Source organism: Scyliorhinus canicula, chromosome 13 (assembly GCF_902713615.1).
Source record: "Scyliorhinus canicula chromosome 13, sScyCan1.1, whole genome shotgun sequence".
Classification (NCBI taxonomy): Eukaryota; Metazoa; Chordata; class Chondrichthyes; order Carcharhiniformes; family Scyliorhinidae; genus Scyliorhinus; species Scyliorhinus canicula.
In genome coordinates, this window is record NC_052158.1 from 161509833 (window position 1) to 161531395 (window position 21563).

Consider the following 21563-nt stretch of genomic DNA (forward strand, 5'->3'; position numbering starts at 1 on the left):
CAGCACCTTCAGGAACTGTGTCCCAGTGAGAATCAGCACCTTCAGGAACTGTGTCCCAGTGAGAGTCAGCACCTTCAGGAACTGTGTCCCAGTGAGAGTCAGCACCTTCAGGAACTGTGTCCCAGTGAGAGTCAGCACCTTCAGGAACTGTGTCCCAGTGAGAGTCAGCACCTTCAGGAACTGTATCCCAGTGAGAGTCTGCACCTTCAGGAACTGTGTCCCAGTGAGAGTCAGCACCTTCAGGAACTGTGTCCCAGTGAGAGTCAGCACCTTCAGGATCTGTCCCCCAGTGAGAGTCAGTACCTTCAGGAACTGCGTCCCAGTGAGAGTCAGCACCTTCAGGAACTGCGTCCCAGTAAGTGTCAGCACCTTCAGGAACTGTGTCCCAGTGAGAGTCAGCACCTTCAGGAACTGGGACCCATAAGAACCAGTGATTTCAGGTAAAGGATATGTCTGAGAAAGAAAATGTGGTGATTATAAATAAACCTGAATGTAATCATTTTAATGATGTGGCACAGGAGGAAGCACCTGAAATAAGTGGACGTACCAAGATCAGAAACATCTCGCTCAGCAAGTCCGCAGCTGCCCAGGACCAGCACCCTCAGCTGGGACATGTGTTGCAGGTGATTGGTCAGCAGTTTGAGGGTTCCGCCAATTTCCTCGTTCCAAGAAAGGTCCAATTCCTCCAGGTTTGGCAGGTTTTGTAATAAGGCAGCTGAGATAAGAATCAATAGATGTTGTAATTACTGCCAGATGGGCTTCAAAATATACAAAGGCCCTAGACCCCGTATTCAGGATTCCCAGTACTGTGTGTGTGCCACATTTGTGGATTTCCTAGACGCTGGGTCAGGAAGGGGGAAGGTCGCAGGAGATGATGGATAATATTAGGGAAGAACGAGGGGCAAACCAGGCTAGCTTCCACACCATTAATTCCAATAATAAGGTTGGACCCAAAGATTAGGGCTCCGTGTCCCACTACCCAATGGGCAGGAAGCAATGCATGATGGAGATCTCATTTTCCAGGGCGAGACCCAGTTTCTTTGGACCTTCCAGAGTTTGGGATACTGGGTAAGGAATCCGAAACTTGTACACTGACTAAATCAAACCTTAACATTACAAACATATCTATCACACTGATGGGAGCAAAAATACTTTTTATTCTGTGAAAATATCCCAACTACACCAAAATATTCAACTGCACACGATCGGACCTTTTCTAGATAACATATCGCAAAATTGAAAAGCACACTTGGGAAGAATGCAAGGTTCTTCCTTTGCAGCGATGGACCTGTCACGCTCAAAAATAGCTTCTTCCAAAGCTCTACCAGCTAGAAGGACAAGAGCAGCAGATCCCTGGGAACACCACCACCTGCAAGTTGCCCCCCCCCCCCCCCCCCCCCCCCCCCAGCCATCCATGTTCCTGTTACAATCCCCGTTGATGTTTTAACTGGACAGGAAGATTCCAAAATGGAACTCGTGACCATACTGTTTACTTTCTTAAAATAAAATATGGGGGAACAGCGTCATGGAATTACTAATTAGTTTTAAGCAGAAAAAACATTGATAAAACATGAAAATAAAATTGGATTGTTATGCAATACTCCTTTTACTCCCCCAGTTGCTCAACAAATACACACAGATATTGTCATGGTTGACAAAGTGTATTTGAAGTTACGATGATCCCATTAACACAAAGTCCCATTGAAGCACAAAGATAGACTGTGGTCAAATTCACTCTCCACTCTGAACCCAAGTTAGTGTCTGTGGATTTCCCCTCAGAATCCCCCCAGATGACTGTCACATGAGTTTCCAAACTCCACTCTAAAAAACACACTTTCAGAACTTCGGTTATTGTAATAGAACAAAGAACAAAGAAAAGTACAGGAACAGGCCGTTCGGCCCTCCAAGCCTGCGCCGACCATGCTGCCCGTCTCAACTAAAATGTACCACACTTCCGGGGTCCGTATCCCTCTATTCCCATCCTATTCATGTATTTGTCAAGATGCCCCTTAAATGTCACTATCGTCCCTGCTTCCACCACCTCCTCCGGCAGCGAGTTCCAGGCACCCACTACCCTCTGTGTAAAAAAACTTGCCTCGTACATCTCCTCTAAACCTTGCCCCTCGCACTTTAAACCTATGCCCCCTAGTAATTGACCCCTCTACCCTGGGAAAAAGTCTCTGACTATCAACTCTGTCTATGCCCCTCATAATTTTGTAGACCTCTATCAAGATGCCCCTCAACCTCCGTCGTTCCAGTGAGAACAAACTGAGTTTATTCAACCTCTCCTCATAGCTAATGCCCTCCATACCAGGCAACATCCTAGTAAATCTCTTCTGCACCCTCTCTAAAGCCTCCACATCCTTCTGGTAGTGTGGCGACCAGAATTAAACACTATACTCCAAATTTGGCCTAACTAAGGTTCTGTACAGCTGCAATATGACTTGCCAATTCCTGTACTCAATGCCCCGGCCAATGAAGGCAAGCATGCCGTATGCCTTCTTGACTACTTCTCCACCTGTGTTGCCCCTTTCAGTGACCTGTGGATCTGTACACCTAGATCTCTCTGACTGTCAATACTCTGGAGGGTTCTACCATTCACTGTATATTCCCTACCTGTATTAGACCTTCCAAAACCCATTACCTCACATTCGTCCAGATTAAACTCCATCTGCCATCTCTCCGCCCAAGTCTCCAAACGATCTAAATCCTGCTGTATCCTCTGACAGTCCTCATCGCTATCCGCAATTCCACCAACCTTTGTGTCGTCTGCAAACTTACTAATCAGACCAGTTACATTTTCCTCCAAATCATTTATATATACTATTAACAGCAAAGATCCCAGCACTGATCCCTGCGGAACACCACTAGTTACAGCCCTCCAATCAGAAAAGAACCCTTCCATTGCTACTCTCTGCCTTCTATGACCGACCCAGTTCTATATCCATCTTGCCAGCTCACCCCTGATCCCGTGTGACTTCACCTTTTGTACCAGTCTACCATGAGGGACCTTGTCAAAGGCCTTACTGAAGTCCATTTCACTTTCACTTAGCGGTTTGCATTTTGAAGTCCACTCCCGGATTTCCAGATGACACTTTTAAACAAAGCTTCCACTCCACTTCGAACATTGAATCCAGTTCAGGATTCATTTGTCTCAACTGACACAAAGGCTGATATCCAGCCAATACTGTCTTTCCAATTACTTTAACATTTATTTCATAAACTGTCATCACAGCCAAAACTTTAGGATTACTTTAGAAATCCAAGAAGAAATTCAGCTTTGTCTACAATGCCCATGAATAGTATTCCATTCCATTTCCAGGTTTCTAGAATCACCCGTCTTTTAATTTCTCTGGAGCTTGCACATTACTCCTTTGTACAGCTTTTCTTGCTCAGAGCAGAGCTGAGAGATGTTCATTCTCCGGCTTTCTATCTGCAATTGCTCTAGCTTTCAATTAAATAAGCTAACAGCAAAGGAAAACCTTTTTATCCTTACAAGGCGCCAGTTGCTAAGCAACCACTTCTCTTTCATTCAGGGCTTTTGTCATGAGAATGTCGCTTTAAGAAATGTTTGGCTGATTATGTTACTGCAGTGATGTCAGAGTGTGGGTGGAGCTGAGCTCTGGCTCTGCTTTTTAGTTTCACTTTGAGAAAAGTTTGGGTGTGTCTGTGTTTTTTTTGGTTTTAGAACATAGAACAGTACAGCACAGAACAGGCCCTTCGGCCCTCGATGTTGTGCCGAGCAATGATCACCCTACTCAAACCCACGTACCCACCCTATACCCGTAACCCAACAACCCCCCCCCTTAACCTTACTTTTTAGGACACTACGGGCAATTTAGCATGGCCAATCCACCTAACCTGCACATCTTTGGACTGTGGGAGGAAACCGGAGCACCCGGAGGAAACCCACGCAGACACGGGGAGAACGTGCAGACTCCGCACAGACAGTGACCCAGCCGGGAATCGAACCTGGGACCCTGGAGCTGTGAAGTATTTATGCTAACCACCATGCTACCGTGCTGCCCTTTTTAAAAATATTTTTGAAATCTCTTCACAGATATGAATATTTAAGAGGGACGGAGAAACTCAAATCATGATTTCACAGGTTACCATTCCTGTGCAATTGCGATACCCTTTCAGACCACAGTCAATAGAAACAAGACAATTTGTAAGTAAAATATCATCTTAAACAAGTCAACATTATTGAAGAGAAAGCAATAAAAGTGCATATTTCCATTAACAAAAGAAAATTGTTATTTGTGGAAGATTTATAACTACCAAAATGCAATGAGTTAAAAAGGTAATTTTGAAAAATACAGCATTTATAATAAAACAGAAGATAGTGGAAACTCTCAGGTTTGTCAGTAGCTGTGGTGTTGGGGGGGATATTTCGGGTAACCTTTCTTCAGAATTCTTACTGAAAATTCTGGTTTCTCTCTCCACAGATGCTGACAAATCTGCCGAGTATCATCACAAACTTTATGCTTTTATCTCTTAATTCTAGTAACGGCAATATTTTGCTTCCTTTTACAATATTTGTAACAATTGCTATAATAATCAGTCATTTGCATATTTAGTTAATAGTTTGACATATAAACAAAAGAAAAACCTATTGCAGTAATATCCAAAATAATTCACCATTTTAAATACCTTCCCTAACACCCTCTAAATTCTACTTAAATTGTACACCTGTTGTCACAACTGGTTTGATGCAAGAACAGAACTGTGGCTTAAAGTCCAACACTGGTAACTCTTCAGTTTTAAAACAGTCAAGGGCTGCAGCAATCATGAGGCAATGCGCCGGCCAGTTAAAAATAAATATAATCCATTAACACGGTTACCATCAACACTTTGTTTCAGTGTTGGAGCTGAAGCCAGACACAGCAGGTGTGCTGCTATTCTCTCTGCCATCAAAAGACTATCTCTTGACCATTTGGTGAATTCAGAATTATAAATGTTCTCAGGAGTGAATTTAAACCTGATCTGCTTCTGTTAAAATGTGTTTCTTTTGACTTCTGGATATTGTTTGGGAAGTTATTAAGGATTACTTAGTATTGTATTCTTTGGGAGTTGTATTTGAATTCGTGGGTGCTAAGATGTTCACTGTATGTTTTAAAAAGGTTAACTTGAGTTCATAGAATAAACATTGTTTTGCTTTAAAAAAAATACTTTTCGATTTCTGCTGTACCACACCTGTAGAGTGGGCCATGTGCTCCCCATACCACAATCTATTAAAAGTTGTGGGTCAGGTGAACTCCATGATACAATTTGGGGTTCTCTAAACCCCGACCCGCAACACTTTCATTTACCCTTCATGCTGCAACCCTCTCTAACTTGACCAATCCCCACACATACAAACACCTTTCTCCAGCAGGAATCTAACTATCAGGCCCAAAAACATTACATAAAACTCACCTAAAACTAGACCTTATTACCAATACAAATGTAAATCCCTTAAAACTACCTTTATTTACCTTACAATCCTTTTTTTAAATAAATTTAGAGTACCCAATTATTTTTTTTCCAATTAAGGGGCAATTTAGCGTGGCCAATCCACCTACACTGCACATCTTTGGGTTGGGGAGGTGAGACCCACGCAGACACGGGGAGAATGTGTAAACTCCACACGGACAGTGACCCAGGGCCGGGATTCAAACCCGGGTTCTCAGCGCCGCAGTCCCACTGCGCCATGTGCCACCCCATGTACCTAACAATCCTGTCGCTATTCCTTCACTGCCAGTGGGTCAGAATCCTGGACATCCCACCTGAACAGTACATTGGGTTTACCCCAAACAAGTTCAAAAAGGCAGCTTGGGGAGGAGCTTCAAACGCTGGCATTTCCATTGATCCTCACATCCCATGAATGCTTTTTTAAAAATTCTGCCAATTAGCACAACCCGTCAGGGAGGTCTTCGATATCCTGAAAGGCCAAATCCACCTCCAAAGCTCCAAGGTTCCAGTATTTCCACCTTGCCCATCAGGGAACCTTCACAACAAGTGGATGGAACGCTGGCACAATGCTTACACTGCTGCCTCACCCAGGTTCGATTCCCGGCTTGGGTCACTGTCTGTGTGGAGTCTGCACGTCCTCCCCGTGTCTGCGTGGGTTTCCTCCGGGTGCTCCGGTTTCCTCCCACAGCCCAAAGACGTGTGTGTTAGGTGGGTTTATGGGGTTAGGAGGATATAGCAGGTGTGTGGTAGGGTGCTCTATCAGGGGGTGGGTACAGACTGGATGGGCAGAATGGCCTCATTCTCCACTGTATGGAAAGAGTCGCTCACTGTGGTGGGTGGGGGGGTTGGGAGGAGGGATTTCACAATGAGGGGGAACACTGTGCTGGGGGGGGTCACAGTGAGGGGGGGTCACAGTGAGGGGGAACACTGTGCTGGGGGGGTCACAGTGAGGGGGGGTCACAGTGAGGGGGGGTCACAGTGAGGGGGGGTCACAGTGAGGGGGGGTCACAGTGAGGAGGGGTCACAGTGAGGGGGTCACAGTGAGGGGGGTCACAGTGAGGGGGGCCACAGTGAGGGGGGCCACAGTGAGGGGGTCACAGTGAGGGGGGTCACAGTGAGGGGGGGTCACAGTGAGGGGGGTCACAGTGAGGGGGGTCACAGTGAGGGGGGGTCACAGTGAGGGGGGGTCACAGTGAGGGGGGGTCACAGTGAGGGGGGTCACAGTGAGGGGGGTCACAGTGAGGGGGGGTCACAGTGAGGGGGGGTCACAGTGAGGGGGGGTCACAGTGAGGGGGGTCACAGTGAGGGGGGCCACAGTGAGGGGGTCACAGTGAGGGGGGTCACAGTGAGGGGGTCACAGTGAGGGGGGTCACAGTGAGGGGGGTCACAGTGAGGGGGGTCACAGTGAGGGGGGTCACAGTGAGGGGGGTCACAGTGAGGGGGGCCACAGTGAGGGGGGCCACAGTGAGGGGGTCACCGTGAGGGGGGTCACAGTGAGGGTCTCGCTGGGGGGGTCACAGTGAGGGTCTTGCTGGGGGGGGTCAGACTGAGGGGGGTCACAGTGAGGGTCTCGCTGGGGGGGGCACAGTGAGGGTCTTGCTGGGGGGGGTCAGACTGAGGGGGGTCACAGTGAGGGGGGTCACAGTGAGGGGGGTCACAGTGAGGGGGGTCACAGTGAGGGGGGTCACAGTGAGGGGGGTCACAGTGAGGGGGGTCACAGTGAGGGGGGTCACTGTGAGGGGGGTCACAGTGAGGGGGGTCACAGTGAGGGGGGTCACAGTGAGGGGGGTCACAGTGAGGGGGGTCACAGTGAGGGAGGCCACAGTGAGGGAGGCCACAGTGAGGGAGGCCACAGTGAGGGAGGCCACAGTGAGGGGGGGTCACAGTGAGGGGGGTCACAGTGAGGGGGGGTCACAGTGAGGGGGGTCACAGTGAGGGGGGTCACAGTGAGGGGGGGTCACAGTGAGGGGGGTCACAGTGAGGGGGGTCACAGTGAGGGGGGTCACAGTGAGGGGGGTCACAGTGAGGGGGGTCACAGTGAGGGGGGTCACAGTGAGGGGGGTCACAGTGAGGGTCTCGCTGGGGGGGGGGGGTCAGACTGAGGGGGGTCACAGTGAGGGTCTCGCTGGGGGGGTCACAGTGAGGGTCTCGCTGGGGGGGTCACAGTGAGGGTCTTGCTGGGGGGGGGATCAGACTGAGGGGGGTCACAGTGAGGGGTGTCACAGTGAGGGGTGTCACAGTGAGGGGTGTCACAGTGAGGGGTGTCACAGTGAGGGGGGTCACAGTGAGGGGGGTCACAGTGAGGGGGGTCACAGTGAGGGGGGTCACAGTGAGGGGGGTCACAGTGAGGGGGGTCACAGTGAGGGGGGTCACAGTGAGGGGGGTCACAGTGAGGGGGGTCACAGTGAGGGGGGTCACAGTGAGGGGGGTCACAGTGAGGGGGGTCACAGTGAGGGGGGTCACAGTGAGGGGGGTCACAGTGAGGGGGGTCACAGTGAGGGGGGTCACAGTGAGGGGGATCACAGTGAGGGGGGTCACAGTGAGGGGGGTCACAGTGAGGGGGGTCACAGTGAGGGGGGTCACAGTGAGGGGGGTCACAGTGAGGGGGGCCACAGTGAGGGGGGCCACAGTGAGGGGGGTCACAGTGAGGGGGGTCACAGTGAGGGGGGTCACAGTGAGGGGGGTCACAGTGAGGGGGGCCACAGTGAGGGGGGCCACAGTGAGGGTCTCGCTGGGGGGGTCACAGTGAGGGTCTCGCTGGGGGGTCACAGTGAGGGTCTCGCTGGGGGGGTCACAGTGAGGGTCTTGCTGGGGGGGGGTCAGACTGAGGGGGGTCACAGTGAGGGTCTCGCTGGGGGAGGTTACTGTGAAATAGGCCCACAAAGTCTACATGGAGGCGAGGCCATGGACGGCTGGGCCATTCCTGTGGATGGATTGGGACTGCAGGAGGCAGGTTCTGGAGTGCCCGATACTGGACACAGACCTGGGCCACCCACTCGGTGTCTGTATCAGTGCTGGGCCACCAAACGTAGCTTCGAGCTGGCATTTCCACCCTGGACACGCCTGGGTGTCCATTGTGGAGGTCCGTCAGGAGTGGGCTGCGTCCATGTTCGGGGACCACCATCTGGGTCTCCCCCAGGAGCAACCATTCTCCACGCTGAGCTCCAGCATCTTTGTGGCGTATGCCTCAGGTCCTGTAGTTCAGCCCTGTGCTGAGCCCCAGACTGAACCATGTGACGGACACGGGATAGCTGAGGGTCAGTCTGGGTCCACCCACGGGTGTGGGAGGCCATGACCGGGAGCAAGTCCATAAAATGGAGGGTGGCAATGACCTTGCCGGCTGCCACTGGTATAGGTGGCCTGGTCGGCAGGGGAGAATGGTTTAACGCAGTTGGCATGGGGAATCCTGGTCCCAGAGCGGTGCTCCAACCCATCGTCCTACGCTGCGAGCAGCAATGGCTATTGCTGGATCCGGGCGGAAGCAATGGGGGGAGAATCGCCTGTTCCTCCTTGAAGAGCCTTAGGAGCAGTTTGTGGTCCATGGGAATGGTGAAATGATGCCCGTAGACATATTGATGGAATTTGTTGACCCAGAACACGACAGACAAACCCCCCATCTCGATCTGGGTATACCGCTTCTCTGCGTCGGCCAATGTTCTTGAGGTGAAAGTGATGGGAAGTTCAGATCCGTCGTCCATTTCATGGGCCAGCATGGCCCATCGCCGTACAGAGAGGTGTCGCTGGTCAAGAGGATTGGCCGGGATGGGTCAAAGTGGGTTAGCAGTCTTGACGAGGGGAGAGTTGTTTCACTTCGATGAAAGCCGCTTGTTGCTCTCGACCTCACTCCCTGTGTTGCCCCTTCGATAACAGCCAGTGGAGGGGGTTAATATCGTGGCTGGGTTTGGGGGGAACTTGCCATAGTAATTCACCAGGCCCAGGAATGACTGGACCTCTGTTGGGCCACCCAGTACAGAAGCCTGCCAAATTGCCTGTACCCTTTCCTCCTCCGGGTGCAAACCACAGTGGTCTACACGGTAGCCGAGATGTTACTTTGACGGTGAAGACACATTTCTCCCACTGGAGGGGGGCACGGACTTCCTCAAAACGCCACCCTCAGTAGGTGCTCCTGGCCAGATGAGTCCGTGATCAGGACGTCATCGAGATAGACCGCCACGCGGGGCAGGCTCTGCTGGATGTTCTCCATTATTCACTGGAACGTCGCACATGGGGAGGAAACCCCAAAGGGCAGGCGGGTATATTCCGATAGCCCCCTTTGTGTGTTTACGGTTACAAAGCATCTGGACTCAGGGGTCAGAAACAATTGGAGGTAAACGTGACATGTCAAGTTTCGTAAACGTGCGCCCTCCGCCAAGCTTCGTGTAAAGATCCGCGATCCGGGGAACCGGATAACGGTCCAGTCGGGACACACGGTTGACCGTCACCGTATAATCGCCAAACGTACTGACCCATCCAGTTTCATGACCAGGAGACCTGCCACCTGCCGTCCAGTCGGAGAACTGACCGTTAAATTCTCCATCCGGTCCAACTCAGCGTCCACCTTGGGATGTAAGGCATACGGGACAGGTCGGGTAGTTGACCCATAAGATCCACACTTATTCAGGCCATCGCCCCTTTCATGATGCCCAAACCATCCTGGAATACCCATGGAAACCTCGCCAAAACCCTCTTCATGAGGGTGCATGCGGCACACCCACTGCCAATCTAAACACAGATGGCGTAGTCAGTCACGCCCCAGCAAGCACGGTAACACAGTGGTTAGCATTGTTACTTCACAGCTCCAGGGTCCCAGGTTCGATTCCCGGCTTGGGTCACTGTCTGTGCGGAGTCTGCACGTTCTCCCCGTGTCTGCGTGGGTTTCCTTCGGGTGCTCCGGTTTCCTCCCACAGCCCAAAGATGTGCAGGCTAGGTGGATTGGCCATGATAAAATTGACTCCTATGTTAGTTGAGGTTACGGGGATGCTGCATGGAGTGGGGCAAGGTTAGGGTGCTTTTTCAGAGGGTTAGTGCTGACTCAATGGATCGAATGGCCTCCTTCTGCACTGGAGGGATTCTATGGTAAATTAGTGTTCAAAAACCTGCCAGCAGATTACATACATAAACACATTGAAGATAGGAGCAGGAGGAGGCCTTTTGGCCCTTCGAACCTGCTCCGCCATTCATCACAATCATGGCTGATCATCCAGCTCAATAGCCTAATCCTGCTTTCTCCCCATAGCCTTTGATCCCATTCTCCCCAGGTACTATGTCTAGCCGCCTCTCGACTATATTCCAAGTTCTAGTATCAACTACTTCCTGTGGTAACTTCTTCTGTGCGGAGTCTGCACGTTCTCCCCGTGTCTGCGTGGGTTTCCTCCGGGTGCTCCGGTTTCCTCCCACAGTCCAAAGACGTGCAGGTTAGGTGGATTGGCCATGATAAATTGACCTTAGTGACCAAAAAGGGTAGGAGGGGTTATTGGGTTACGGGGATAGGGTGGAAGTGAGGGCTTAAATGGGTCGGTGCAGACTCGATGGGCCGAATGGCCTCCTTCTGCACTGTATGTTCTATGTCTATGTAATGAATTCCACAGGCTCACCACTCTTTGTGTGAAGAAATGTCTCCTTATCTCCGTCCGAAATGGTTTACCCTGAATCCTCAGACTGTGACCCCTGGTTCTGGACACACCCATCATTGGTAACATCTTCCCTGCATCTACCCTGAATAGTCCTGTTAAAATTTTATAAGTTTCTCATTCTTCTGAACTCCAGCGAGAATAATCCAAACTTAGTCAATCTCTCCTCATATGACAGTCCCGCCATCCCTGGAATCAGTCTGGTAAACCTTCGCTGCTCTCCCTCGAGAGCAAGAACATCCTTCCTCAGAGAAGGAGACCAAAACTGCGCACAATACTCCAGGTGTGGCCTCACCAAGGCCCTGTATAATTGCAGCAACACATCCCTGCTTCTATACTCGAAACCTCTCGCAATGAAGGCCAACATACCATTAGCCTTCTTTACCGTCTGCTGCACCTGCATGCTTACCTTCAGCGAATGGTGCACAAGGACACCCAGGTCCCGCTGCACACTCCCCTCCCCCAATTTATGACCATTCAGGTAGTAATCTGCCTTCCTGTTTTTGCTTCCAAAGTGAATAACCTCACACTTATCCAAATTATACTGTATCTGCCATTGGTTTGCCCACTCGCCCAACCTGTCCAGATCTTGCTGTAGGATCCCTGCATCCTCGTCACAATTCACCCTCCCACCTAATTTGGTATCATCTGCAAACTTTGAGATGTTACATTTTGTTCCTGCATCCAAATCATTAATAAATATTGGGGTCCCAGCACCAATCCCTGTGGTACCTCACTAGTTACTGCCTGCCAATTTGAAAAGGAATAATTAATCCCGATTCATTGTTTCCTCTCTGCCAACTTGAATATATTCAAGCCAGAGGAAATGGGTGAGGTGCCAGAGGAAATGGGCGAGGTGCCAGAGGAAATGGGCGAGGTGCCAGAGGAAATGGGCGAGGTGCCAGAGGAAATGGGCGAGGTGCCAGAGGAAATGGGCGAGGTGCCAGAGGAAATGGGCGAGGTGCCAGAGGAAATGGGTGAGGTGCCAGAGGAAATGGGTGAGGTGCCAGAGGAAATGGACGAGGTGCCAGAGGTGCCAGAGGAAATGGGTGAGGTGCCAGAGGTGCCAGAGGAAATGGGTGAGGTGCCAGAGGAAATGGACGAGGTGCCAGAGGAAATGGGTGAGGTGCCAGAGGAAATTGGAGAGATACTAAATGAATACTTTGCATCAGTGTTCATCAAAGAGAAGGAATTGGTGGATGTTGAGCCTGGAGAAGGGTGTGTAGATAGCCTGGGTCACATTGAGATCCAAAAAGACGAGGTGTTGGGCGTCTTGATGAATATTAAGGTAGATAAGTCCCCAGAGCCTGATGGGATCTACCCCAGAACACTGAAGGAATCTAGAGAGGAAATTGCTGAGGCCTTGGCAAAAATCTTTGGATCCTCACTGTCTTCAGGTGATGTCCGGGAGGACTGGAGAATAGCTAATGTTGTCCCTTTGTTTAAGAAGGGTAGCAAGGATAATCTACAGGCCGGTGAGCCTTATGTCAGTCATAGAGAAATTACTGGGCGGAAATCTTCGAGACAGGTTCACTAGACTCTGGGGTGGTCCCGGTGGATTGGAAATTAGCAAACGTGACACCACTGTTTAAAAAAGGAGGTAGGCAGAGAGCAGGAAATTATAGGCCAGTGAGCTTAACTTCGGTAGTAGGGAAGATGCTGGAATCTATCATCAAGGAAGAAATAGCGAGGCATCTGGATAGAAATTGTCCCATTGGGCAGACGCAGCATGGGTTCGTAAAAGGCAGGTCGTGCCTAACTAATTTAGTGGAATTTTTTGAGGACATTACCAGTGCAGTAGATAACGGGGAGCCAATGGATGTGGTATATCTGGATTTCCAGAAAGTCTTTGACAAGGTGCCACACAAAAGGTTGCTGCATAAGATAAAGATGCATGGCATTAAAGGTAAAGTAGTAGCATGGATAGAGGATTGGTTAATTAATAGAAAGCAAAGAGTGGGGATTAATGGGTGTTTCTCTGGTTGGCAATCAGTAGCTAGTGGTGTCCCTCAGGGATCCGTGTTGGGCCCACAATTGTTCACAATTTACATAGATGATTTGGAGTTGGGGACCAAGATCAATGTGTCCAAGTTTGCAGATGACACTAAGGTGAGTGGTAAAGCGAAAAGTGCAGTGGATACTGGAAGTCTGCAGAGGGATTTGGATAGGTTAAGTGAATGGGCCAAGGTCTGGCAGATGGAATACAATGTTGACAAATGTGAGGTTATCCATTTTGGTAGGAATAACAGCAAACGGGATTATTATTTAAACGATAAAATATTAAAGCATGCCGCTGTGCAGAGAGACCTGGGTGTGCTAGTGCATGAGTCACAGAAAGTTGGTTTACAGGTGCAACAGGTGATTAAGAAGGCAAATGGAATTTTGTCCTTCATTGCTAGAGGGATGGAGTTTAAGACTAGGGAGGTTATGTTGCAATCGTATAAGGTGTTAGTGAGGCCACACCTGGAGTATTGTGTTCAGTTTTGGTCTCCTTACTTGAGAAAGGACATAATGGCACTGGAGGGTGTGCAGAGGAGATTCACTAGGTTATTCCCAGAGCTGAAGGGGTTGGATTACGAGGAGAGGTTGAGTAGACTGGGACGGTACTCGTTGGAAATTAGAAGGATGAGGGGGGATCTTATAGAAACATTTAAAATTATGAAGGGAATAGATAGGATAGATGCGGGCAGGTTGTTTCCACTGGCGGGTGAAAGCAGAACTAGGGGACATAGCCTCAAAATAAGGGGAAGTAGATTTAGGACTGAGTTTAGGAGGAACTTCTTCACCCAAAGGGTTGTGAATCTATGGAATTCTTTGCCCAGTGAAGCAGTTGAGGCTCCTTCATTACATGTTTTTAAGGTAAAGATAGATAGTTTTTTGAAGAATAAAGGGATTAAGGGTTATGGTGTTCGGGCCGTAAAGTGGAGCTGAGCCCACAAAAGATCAGCCATGATCTCATTGAATGGCGGAGCAGGCTCGAGGGGCCAGATGGCCTACTCCTGCTCCTAGTTCTTATGTTCTTATGTACTCCCATTGGGAAGCAAATGGATGTATTAGCAAGAGGCAGCACGGTTTTGTGAAGGGGAGGTCGTGTCTCACTAACTTGATAGAGTTTTTCGAAAAGGTCACAAAGATGATTGATGCAGGTAGGGCAGTGGATGTTGTCTATATGGACTTCTGTAAGGCCTTTGACAAGGTCCCTCATGGCAGACTGGTACAAAAGGTGAAGTCACACGGGATCAGGGGCGAGCTGGCAAGATGGATACAGAACTGGCTAGGTCATAGATGGCAGAGAGTAGCAATGGAAGGGTGCTTTTCTAATTGGAGGGCTGTGACTAGTGGTGTTCCACAGGGATCTGTAGCCATGCTGGCCACGCAAAATGGACACTGAGCCAAACTAAAATGGAAGGCTGCTGAGAAACAGACAGTTCAGCCAGAACAGCAGTCTGCAAAGAGCAGTTTGCATTCTGCAGCAGCAGAAACCAGTTTGGGCTCAGGTGAAGAGACCTTAGCTAGGTGCAAATGGCAAAACGCTTTGCATGCTAATGAGGCCATCAGACTTGAACACCCACACAATAGATACATTTGGTTCTGAATGGACACATTCCAATCAAGACCCAGACATCGAGGCACCAGAAACCTCCGAACAAAAGGACATAAGAAACGCCCCCTCCATCACGGAGACCCCCTCGCATTGGGGAATTAATCCAGTATCGATAAGAAATTGATCCAATAGGTAGAGCCCGCCCGAGAAGAGGGAAGGACAACGGAACCCCTATAAAAGATAGGGACCTCGTGTTGTCCGGTCTGTTAAACCTGTGCTCCGGCCCCGACTGACACCTGGTATCCTGACTCCAGCCGTTGAGCACCAGCCGCCGAAACCGTAAGTTCAACGCTCGCTACGCGATCCAAGCCCGCTAGACTCCCAAGTGCCAGAACGCTTGCTGAAGGCTGCAGACAAAACCAGGACGAAGGCCTCGTTCTCTGACCTTGCCTGTTCCTGTTAGATAAGTATTCTGTTTGCTTATGTTTAGTTGTAGCTTAGTCTCTTAGTGTGTGTGCATGAGTATTTATTATTAACTGTATAATAAATATTGATCGTTTGAACTTGACTAATCGGTGTATCGTCTTTATTACTTTGAATTTGACCTTGGAATACTTGTGACGTTGCCTATACGGCAGCTGGCGACTCCAGAGCTAAATAATTACATAGAACAGAGCCTAGCAGTGTTAAGCACACGTCGAACTCGGAGGCGTGTTAATACACTCCAATAAACGCGTTTTACGCCCATAGTAAAACGTGCAACATTTAGTGGCGACATCCGCCGGGACCCTGTTGTAAGTGGAAACACCACAGTGTCCAGGACCCTGAAATTTGAATTAGAACTCCAAATTGCAGAGAAAGAAAGAGATCACAAGTATTCAAGGTGTTCAAAATAATAAGCGAAATTCGGAAGTGTGTTTTAGTGCATGCGTACTAACAGGGCTGTAAGGTAAAACTGAAAGCTTTTTGTTGCGACAAACTTTCGGTAGTTTTGTAATCGGAAAATAGCGTAAGCCGTACCCTTTTTACGAAACACCACCCCAGCAACCCCCTGTTCCAAATTATAAAAAGAGAGTCAGAGGAAATGGCCATGCAGGCAATGGAACGTCTGATGGATCCAGCAAAGTTTGTGGTCGCAGCGACCAGCAGCAGTAGCAGAGTAGGCCAGTGTCCCACGTGGGAGCTGGAACTCCGCAAATATTTACAAGGAAAGGGATGGCCCCTTTGGAAAGAGTTTTGTGCAAATGAGGAGACAGGTCCCGGAAGTATAGGTCATACTTGGTGGGAGAACCTCTCTCAGATACACAAAAAGAGTTTAGGTAAAGCACGCAAGCCGATGGCGATTGTGTCCTGCTTGGCACAGTTGCGAGGCGCAGAGGAGGTCATCAGGACGCTCCGGGCAGATTTAGAGGAAAGGAACCGAATGAGTAAGGTCGATGTCAGGGACATCGAGAAAGAAAACCTGGATCTTAAAGGGAAGTTGGCAGAGAAGGATAGAGAGGTGGATGATGCCAAGAGGGCTCATCAGTCTTGTCTAGCTCATCTGAACAGTTCCCAGACCCAGTATGAGAAAGCCTATCAGGACGTGCAACGTGCCGTTCTGATAAGACAGGAATCGGAAAAGCAGGTGGAGGCATTGCAGAGGCAATGTTCCGATCTCAAAGCAGCTTTGAGAGCACTCCATGCTGCAACAACCGAACAAAGACAAAGCACAGTTGACCACGCGAAATGCAGAAAACAGATTGCGGAACTGCAATCTCTGCTTTCGGTGCAGAATGGCTTCCAAAGCACCTTTGGAGCTCAGTTAGATGGGGAAAACGCCCCAGATTGGCAGGAATTAAGCGAGACAGCGCAGCGTTATGTTCAGGGAACATGTGCGCCCGCAGCTCAGCAGAAACGACAGGCACCCCAACCCCCCACAGCTCAGATCATAACCGCACCCATGAATCCCGTAACCACGCAGAGGAAAGCCGAATCAGAAGGCGCCCCAGACATAACTTACACCACCCCTTTAACAGTAACCCAGCTAAGGGACGCTTGTGAAAAGATCACTCCGTTCCTCCCCACCGCAGACCCCCACCAGTTCTTCGCGAAAGTAAAACAGCAGGCTACCATGTACGGCCTGGATGAGAGAGAGCAGGTTAAGCTCACCGTGCTGAGCTTAGACCAGAGTGTAGTGGCAGCCCTCCCCGACCCACAAAACGTGGCAGGAGGCAGCCTAGAGGAGATGCACACTGCTATTTTAGATGCCATCGGGTACAATAGAGGTGACCCCGTAGAAGGCTTGAATAAGTGCAGGCAGAAGAGATCCGAACACCCCACAGCATTCGCAGGAAGGCTGTGGATTCACTTCAGCGCAGTTTTCGGACAGCTAGATAGAGCGCATTTAACCCGCGAAAACATGGTTAAGTGGACGCGCACAATTATCTCACACGCAACAGAAGCAGGACAGAGCGCTTGCAATAATTACGACCCCTCAGAAGAGGCCCATAACGAGAAATGGGTCCTCAAAAGATTGTCCCGCGCTTGGGAGCAATCGCTTCAGGCAAAAGCAAAGGTTAGATCCCCAGAAGAGGCTCAGGCTGCTGCAGATATCCAAGCAGTCAGAGAGCACCAGAAGCCCGCATGGGTAAATGAAGGCAAGAGCAGCCCTCAACAGAAAGGACAGGAATGCTATAACTGTGGACAGTTAGGGCATTGGGCAAAAGAGTGTAATGCACCCCAGCGATCTCAGAGAGGCCAGCAGACAGGCACTCTGAACCGCAACAAGGCAAAACCCATCCACAATGTAGCAGTACAGTCAGGACCCACCAATGTGGACGAGACGAACTGACGGTGTTCGGGCTCCCCCACTTGGGTCTGTGACACACTATGGGACTCATCAGGGAGGCCCGTAGTCACGGCAAAAGTCAAAGGGAAGCCCATAGAGTTATTGTGGGACACAGGAGGATCCCGCACCACCATTAACTCCACAACCACGGCACACGCAGACACGTGGCCGACCACCTCCACCATCACACTTAGCGGGTTCACCGGACACTCGCAGCAGGGACATATCACAGCACCCGTAGCGATCCAGCTAGGGAACATTAGCACAAGGCACCCCGTAGTTTTAGTAAATCTTCCCCGGACAGCGGAGCACATCCTGGGGATAGATTTTATGAACGCCCACAGCTTGTCGTTCGACCCAGTGAACCAGTGTGTCTGGCGAATGGCGAGATCAGACAGAGCCCCAGCCACCCTCACAGTAGGAGACTACGCTAATCGGATTAGCGCAGTGGGAGAGTACTCATTCGACCTGACTACACTCCACACCGACCGACAAATTAAGGCCCTACTAAACAAACACAGGACAGCATTTGCAAGTCACCGTCATGACTGTGGCAGAATGACTGGACAAGTTCATGTTACCGGACAGGACCCCCGACCGCAAAAGCAGTATAGATTTCCCCTCGAGGCAGAGGTGGAAATAGAAAAGGTTATAGGCAGCTTGTTGGACCAAGGTGTACTGAGAACGGTAGCCTCCACCAACAATGCCCCTATTTGGCCAGTGAGGAAGCCCGATGGATCATGGCGTCTGACCATCGATTATCGGGAACTCAACAAAGTAACCCCCGCAGTAGCCCCAACGGTAGCTACTAGTCCCGAGACCATGCTCAAGCAGGGTCTCAACGCCAAGTACTTCACGGTATTGGACATCAGTAATGGATTCTGGTCAATACCATTGGCAAAAGCGTGCCAATACAAATTCGCATTCACTTTCAAAACTCAGCAGTACACGTGGACATGCCTCCCACAAGGATTCCACAATTCACCCTCCATTTTCCACCGACAGCTGGCAAGTGGATTAGAGAAATTTTCCCGACCCGATTGTCTGGTACAGTATGTAGACGACCTACTACTGCAGACGGACACAAAGGCAGAGCACATTTCGCTTCTGGCCGAACTCCTAGAACTCTTAACTGAAATTGGCTGTAAAGTTAACCCGAAAAAGGCCCAAATATTGGAAAGTAAAGTGATGTATTTGGGATCAGTCATCACGCACGGCAAACGCGAGATCGAATTCAAAAGAATTGATTCGATTGTCAAATTGCCCCTTCCCCAGAATGTATCAGCCCTCCGGTCGTTTTTAGGACTGGTTGGCTACTGTCGGAACCACATCGACGGATTCGCGACAAAAGCCGCCCCACTTTCAGACCTCCTTAAGAAAGGAGCCCCCTGGGAATGGCTTCCGCAGCATACAGGCGCTGTGGAAGAGTTGAAACGAGCCCTTAGTGCAGCACCCGCGCTGCTAGTCCCCGACCAACTTTCACCGTACGCAATAGAGGTAGCGAGCACCGATCTGACCCTCTCGGCCGTGTTGCTTCAAGAACGGCACGAGCAGCTAAGACCAGTGGCTTATGCCTCCCGACTGTTAGACCCAGTAGAACAAGGATTTTCAGCCTGTGAGAGGCACCTCCTTGCTGTCTTCTGGGCAGTGCAGTATTTCTCATACATCACCGGACTCAACCCCATCACCATTCTAACCGAACACACACCCACACAGCTACTACTAGACGGTCGACTGAAGGACGGTTCAGTTAGCCAGATTAGGGCAGCTAGGTGGACCCTACTTTTACAAGGACGGGACATTACAGTAAAACGGACACGCACACACACATACTTAGCAGACAACCTCCAATACCCCGGACAGCCCCATGACTGTGAAATTGTAGCTCCCCTGCATAACACAGGACCCTTTTTAGCCAAAACACCCCCCAGGAAGATAGGGAACCCAAAACAAAGCCCCCAGCCCACAGACACGTGTGGACCCTTGAGGATTTATGTAGACGGTTCCTCCACAGTTTTAAATGGTGAGCGTATCACAGGATGCGGCATCTATGTAGAGGACGCGCAGGGGCGCGCTCTCGAAGAAATCGCTCTTAAGTTACCAGGTCACTTAGGCGCGCAGGCAGCAGAGCTAGCAGCCATAGCGTACATAGTGGACCACCCCGATTCTTTCCCCAGCCCAGCAGACATATATTCAGACAGCTTATATGTCTGTAACAGTTTAACCGATTTTCTGCCCCTGTGGAGGACACGAGGTTTTGTCTCCGCAGACGGAAAACCCCTTCCATCAGCCCCTCTACTCCAGCATATTTTAGCGAAAGCGAAGGACAGGACCTTCGGCATAATAAAAGTAAGAAGTCACCATAGGTCATCACCACCTGGGAATGTAAAAGCCGACGCGTTGGCTAAGGCAGGTTCCAGGAGAGGACACTTATGGACCCCCCCAGCTAGCGCACCAGCTAGCGCCCCTGTGAGCGCAGTCCAAGTCTCACAGACTGATATTAAAGATCTCGTGGCAGCACAAAAACAGGACGGAGACCTCAGGGAGGTTTTCAAGGGAAACTTTGTGCCTGCTTACGAGCACTTTAAACACGCACTGACCACACATGAGGGTGTGATCATTAAGGACCGACTTTATGTGGTCCCACAGCAGGACAGGAATCAGATGATTGCCTTGTTCCATGACGGACACGGGCATCAGGGAATTGATGCAACAACGAGGCACCTCAGGCAACTCTGTTGGTGGCCTGATCTCAGGAATGATGTAACGCACTACATAGAGAATTGCCTGATTTGTGCTCAGAATAACCCGGAGCGGTATTCTAAGAAGGCACAACTTCGGCATACTCGCCCAGTTAACGGCCCTTGGACAAACCTCCAGATCGATTTTATAGGTCCATTGCCCCCTTGTAGGAATGGCTATAAATACGTTCTGGTGGTGATAGATACCTTTACCAAGTGGGTAGAGGCATTTCCCTCACGAACAAATACAGCAAAGACAGCTGCAAAGATCCTGACCCACCACATCTTCACGAGATGGGGTTTACCCCGAAGTATCGATTCGGACCAGGGATCTCACTTTACAGGACGGGTCATGAGGAACGTCCTGACAATATTCGGAATCAAACAGAACTTCCACATTGCGTATCATCCACAGTCCAGCGGGATTGTGGAGCGCATGAATCGGACCCTAAAAACTACCCTTAGGAAAATGGTTCAAGAGAACAATTCCACATGGGATTCAGTGCTCCCCTTTGCACTTATGTTCATAAGGAACACTGTCTCCACATCGACAGGATACACACCACACACACTCATGACCGGACGCCCTATGAAAGGTACAGAATTCCTTTTAGGACTGGACATGACAAGCCCCGAAGTGACGGCCCTCACACATGAAAAGGCAGTTAAAGAACTAGTTGAGACTGTGAGGTCTGCACAGCTCGCAACCGCAGCCCAGCTAGGGAAACGCCGACAGCAACGGACTGCCTGTTTCAATAAGACCGTACACACCACAGAATTCCAGGTTGGGCAACAGGTAATGTTATCTGTTTATAACCCCAGCAGTTTTTTGGCTCCAAAATATTCCGGCCCCTACTCAATTTCGGACAAAATTAGCCCCTCCGTTTACAGGATAAAGTATCCTAATGGGAAGACCGCGTGGTTCCATATAAACCAGTTAAAGGCATATGGAACACAGGCCAACCATGCCCACCATGTCCTGCTAGACGCAGCAGAACACTTCACCCCGCCCACCAGAGACACTTTTCCACCATCCCCCTCACAGACCAGTACATCAACGGACTCGCCCACGACTCCGCCCACAGACCACTACAGACCACGCCCCGACACGCCCACAAGCTGCCACAGCAGAGACAGTAGGACAGACACTGACTCTGAAGACAGCGACACCACACAGCCATACAGCCCACACTGCACCACCTACGACCCCGACTCCAGTGACCCCATGGAAGTCACTTACCTTAAAAACCCAGAACCACCACCCGACCCCGACTACCCCGACAACACACTCGACGCTACACAATGGCACAGGGACAATTCCTACAGACTTGTCCGCAATGACGAGAGTGACCCCCGGTCACACA

At 50.2% G+C, this 21563-nt stretch overlaps 1 protein-coding gene across 4 annotated transcripts in view; it reads right to left on the bottom strand.

Annotated features, from left to right (window-relative positions):
* Window positions 1–21563, bottom strand: part of LOC119976243 (leucine-rich repeat-containing protein 31-like) — a 142771-nt gene that overhangs the window by 99752 nt on the left and 21456 nt on the right. For all 4 annotated transcript variants that reach the window (XM_038816596.1, XM_038816595.1, XM_038816593.1 and 1 more), the window contains exon 5: window positions 548–715. In XM_038816596.1, coding sequence (XP_038672524.1) covers window positions 548–715 — 168 coding nt within the window. The remainder of the gene's footprint in view (window positions 1–547; window positions 716–21563) is intronic.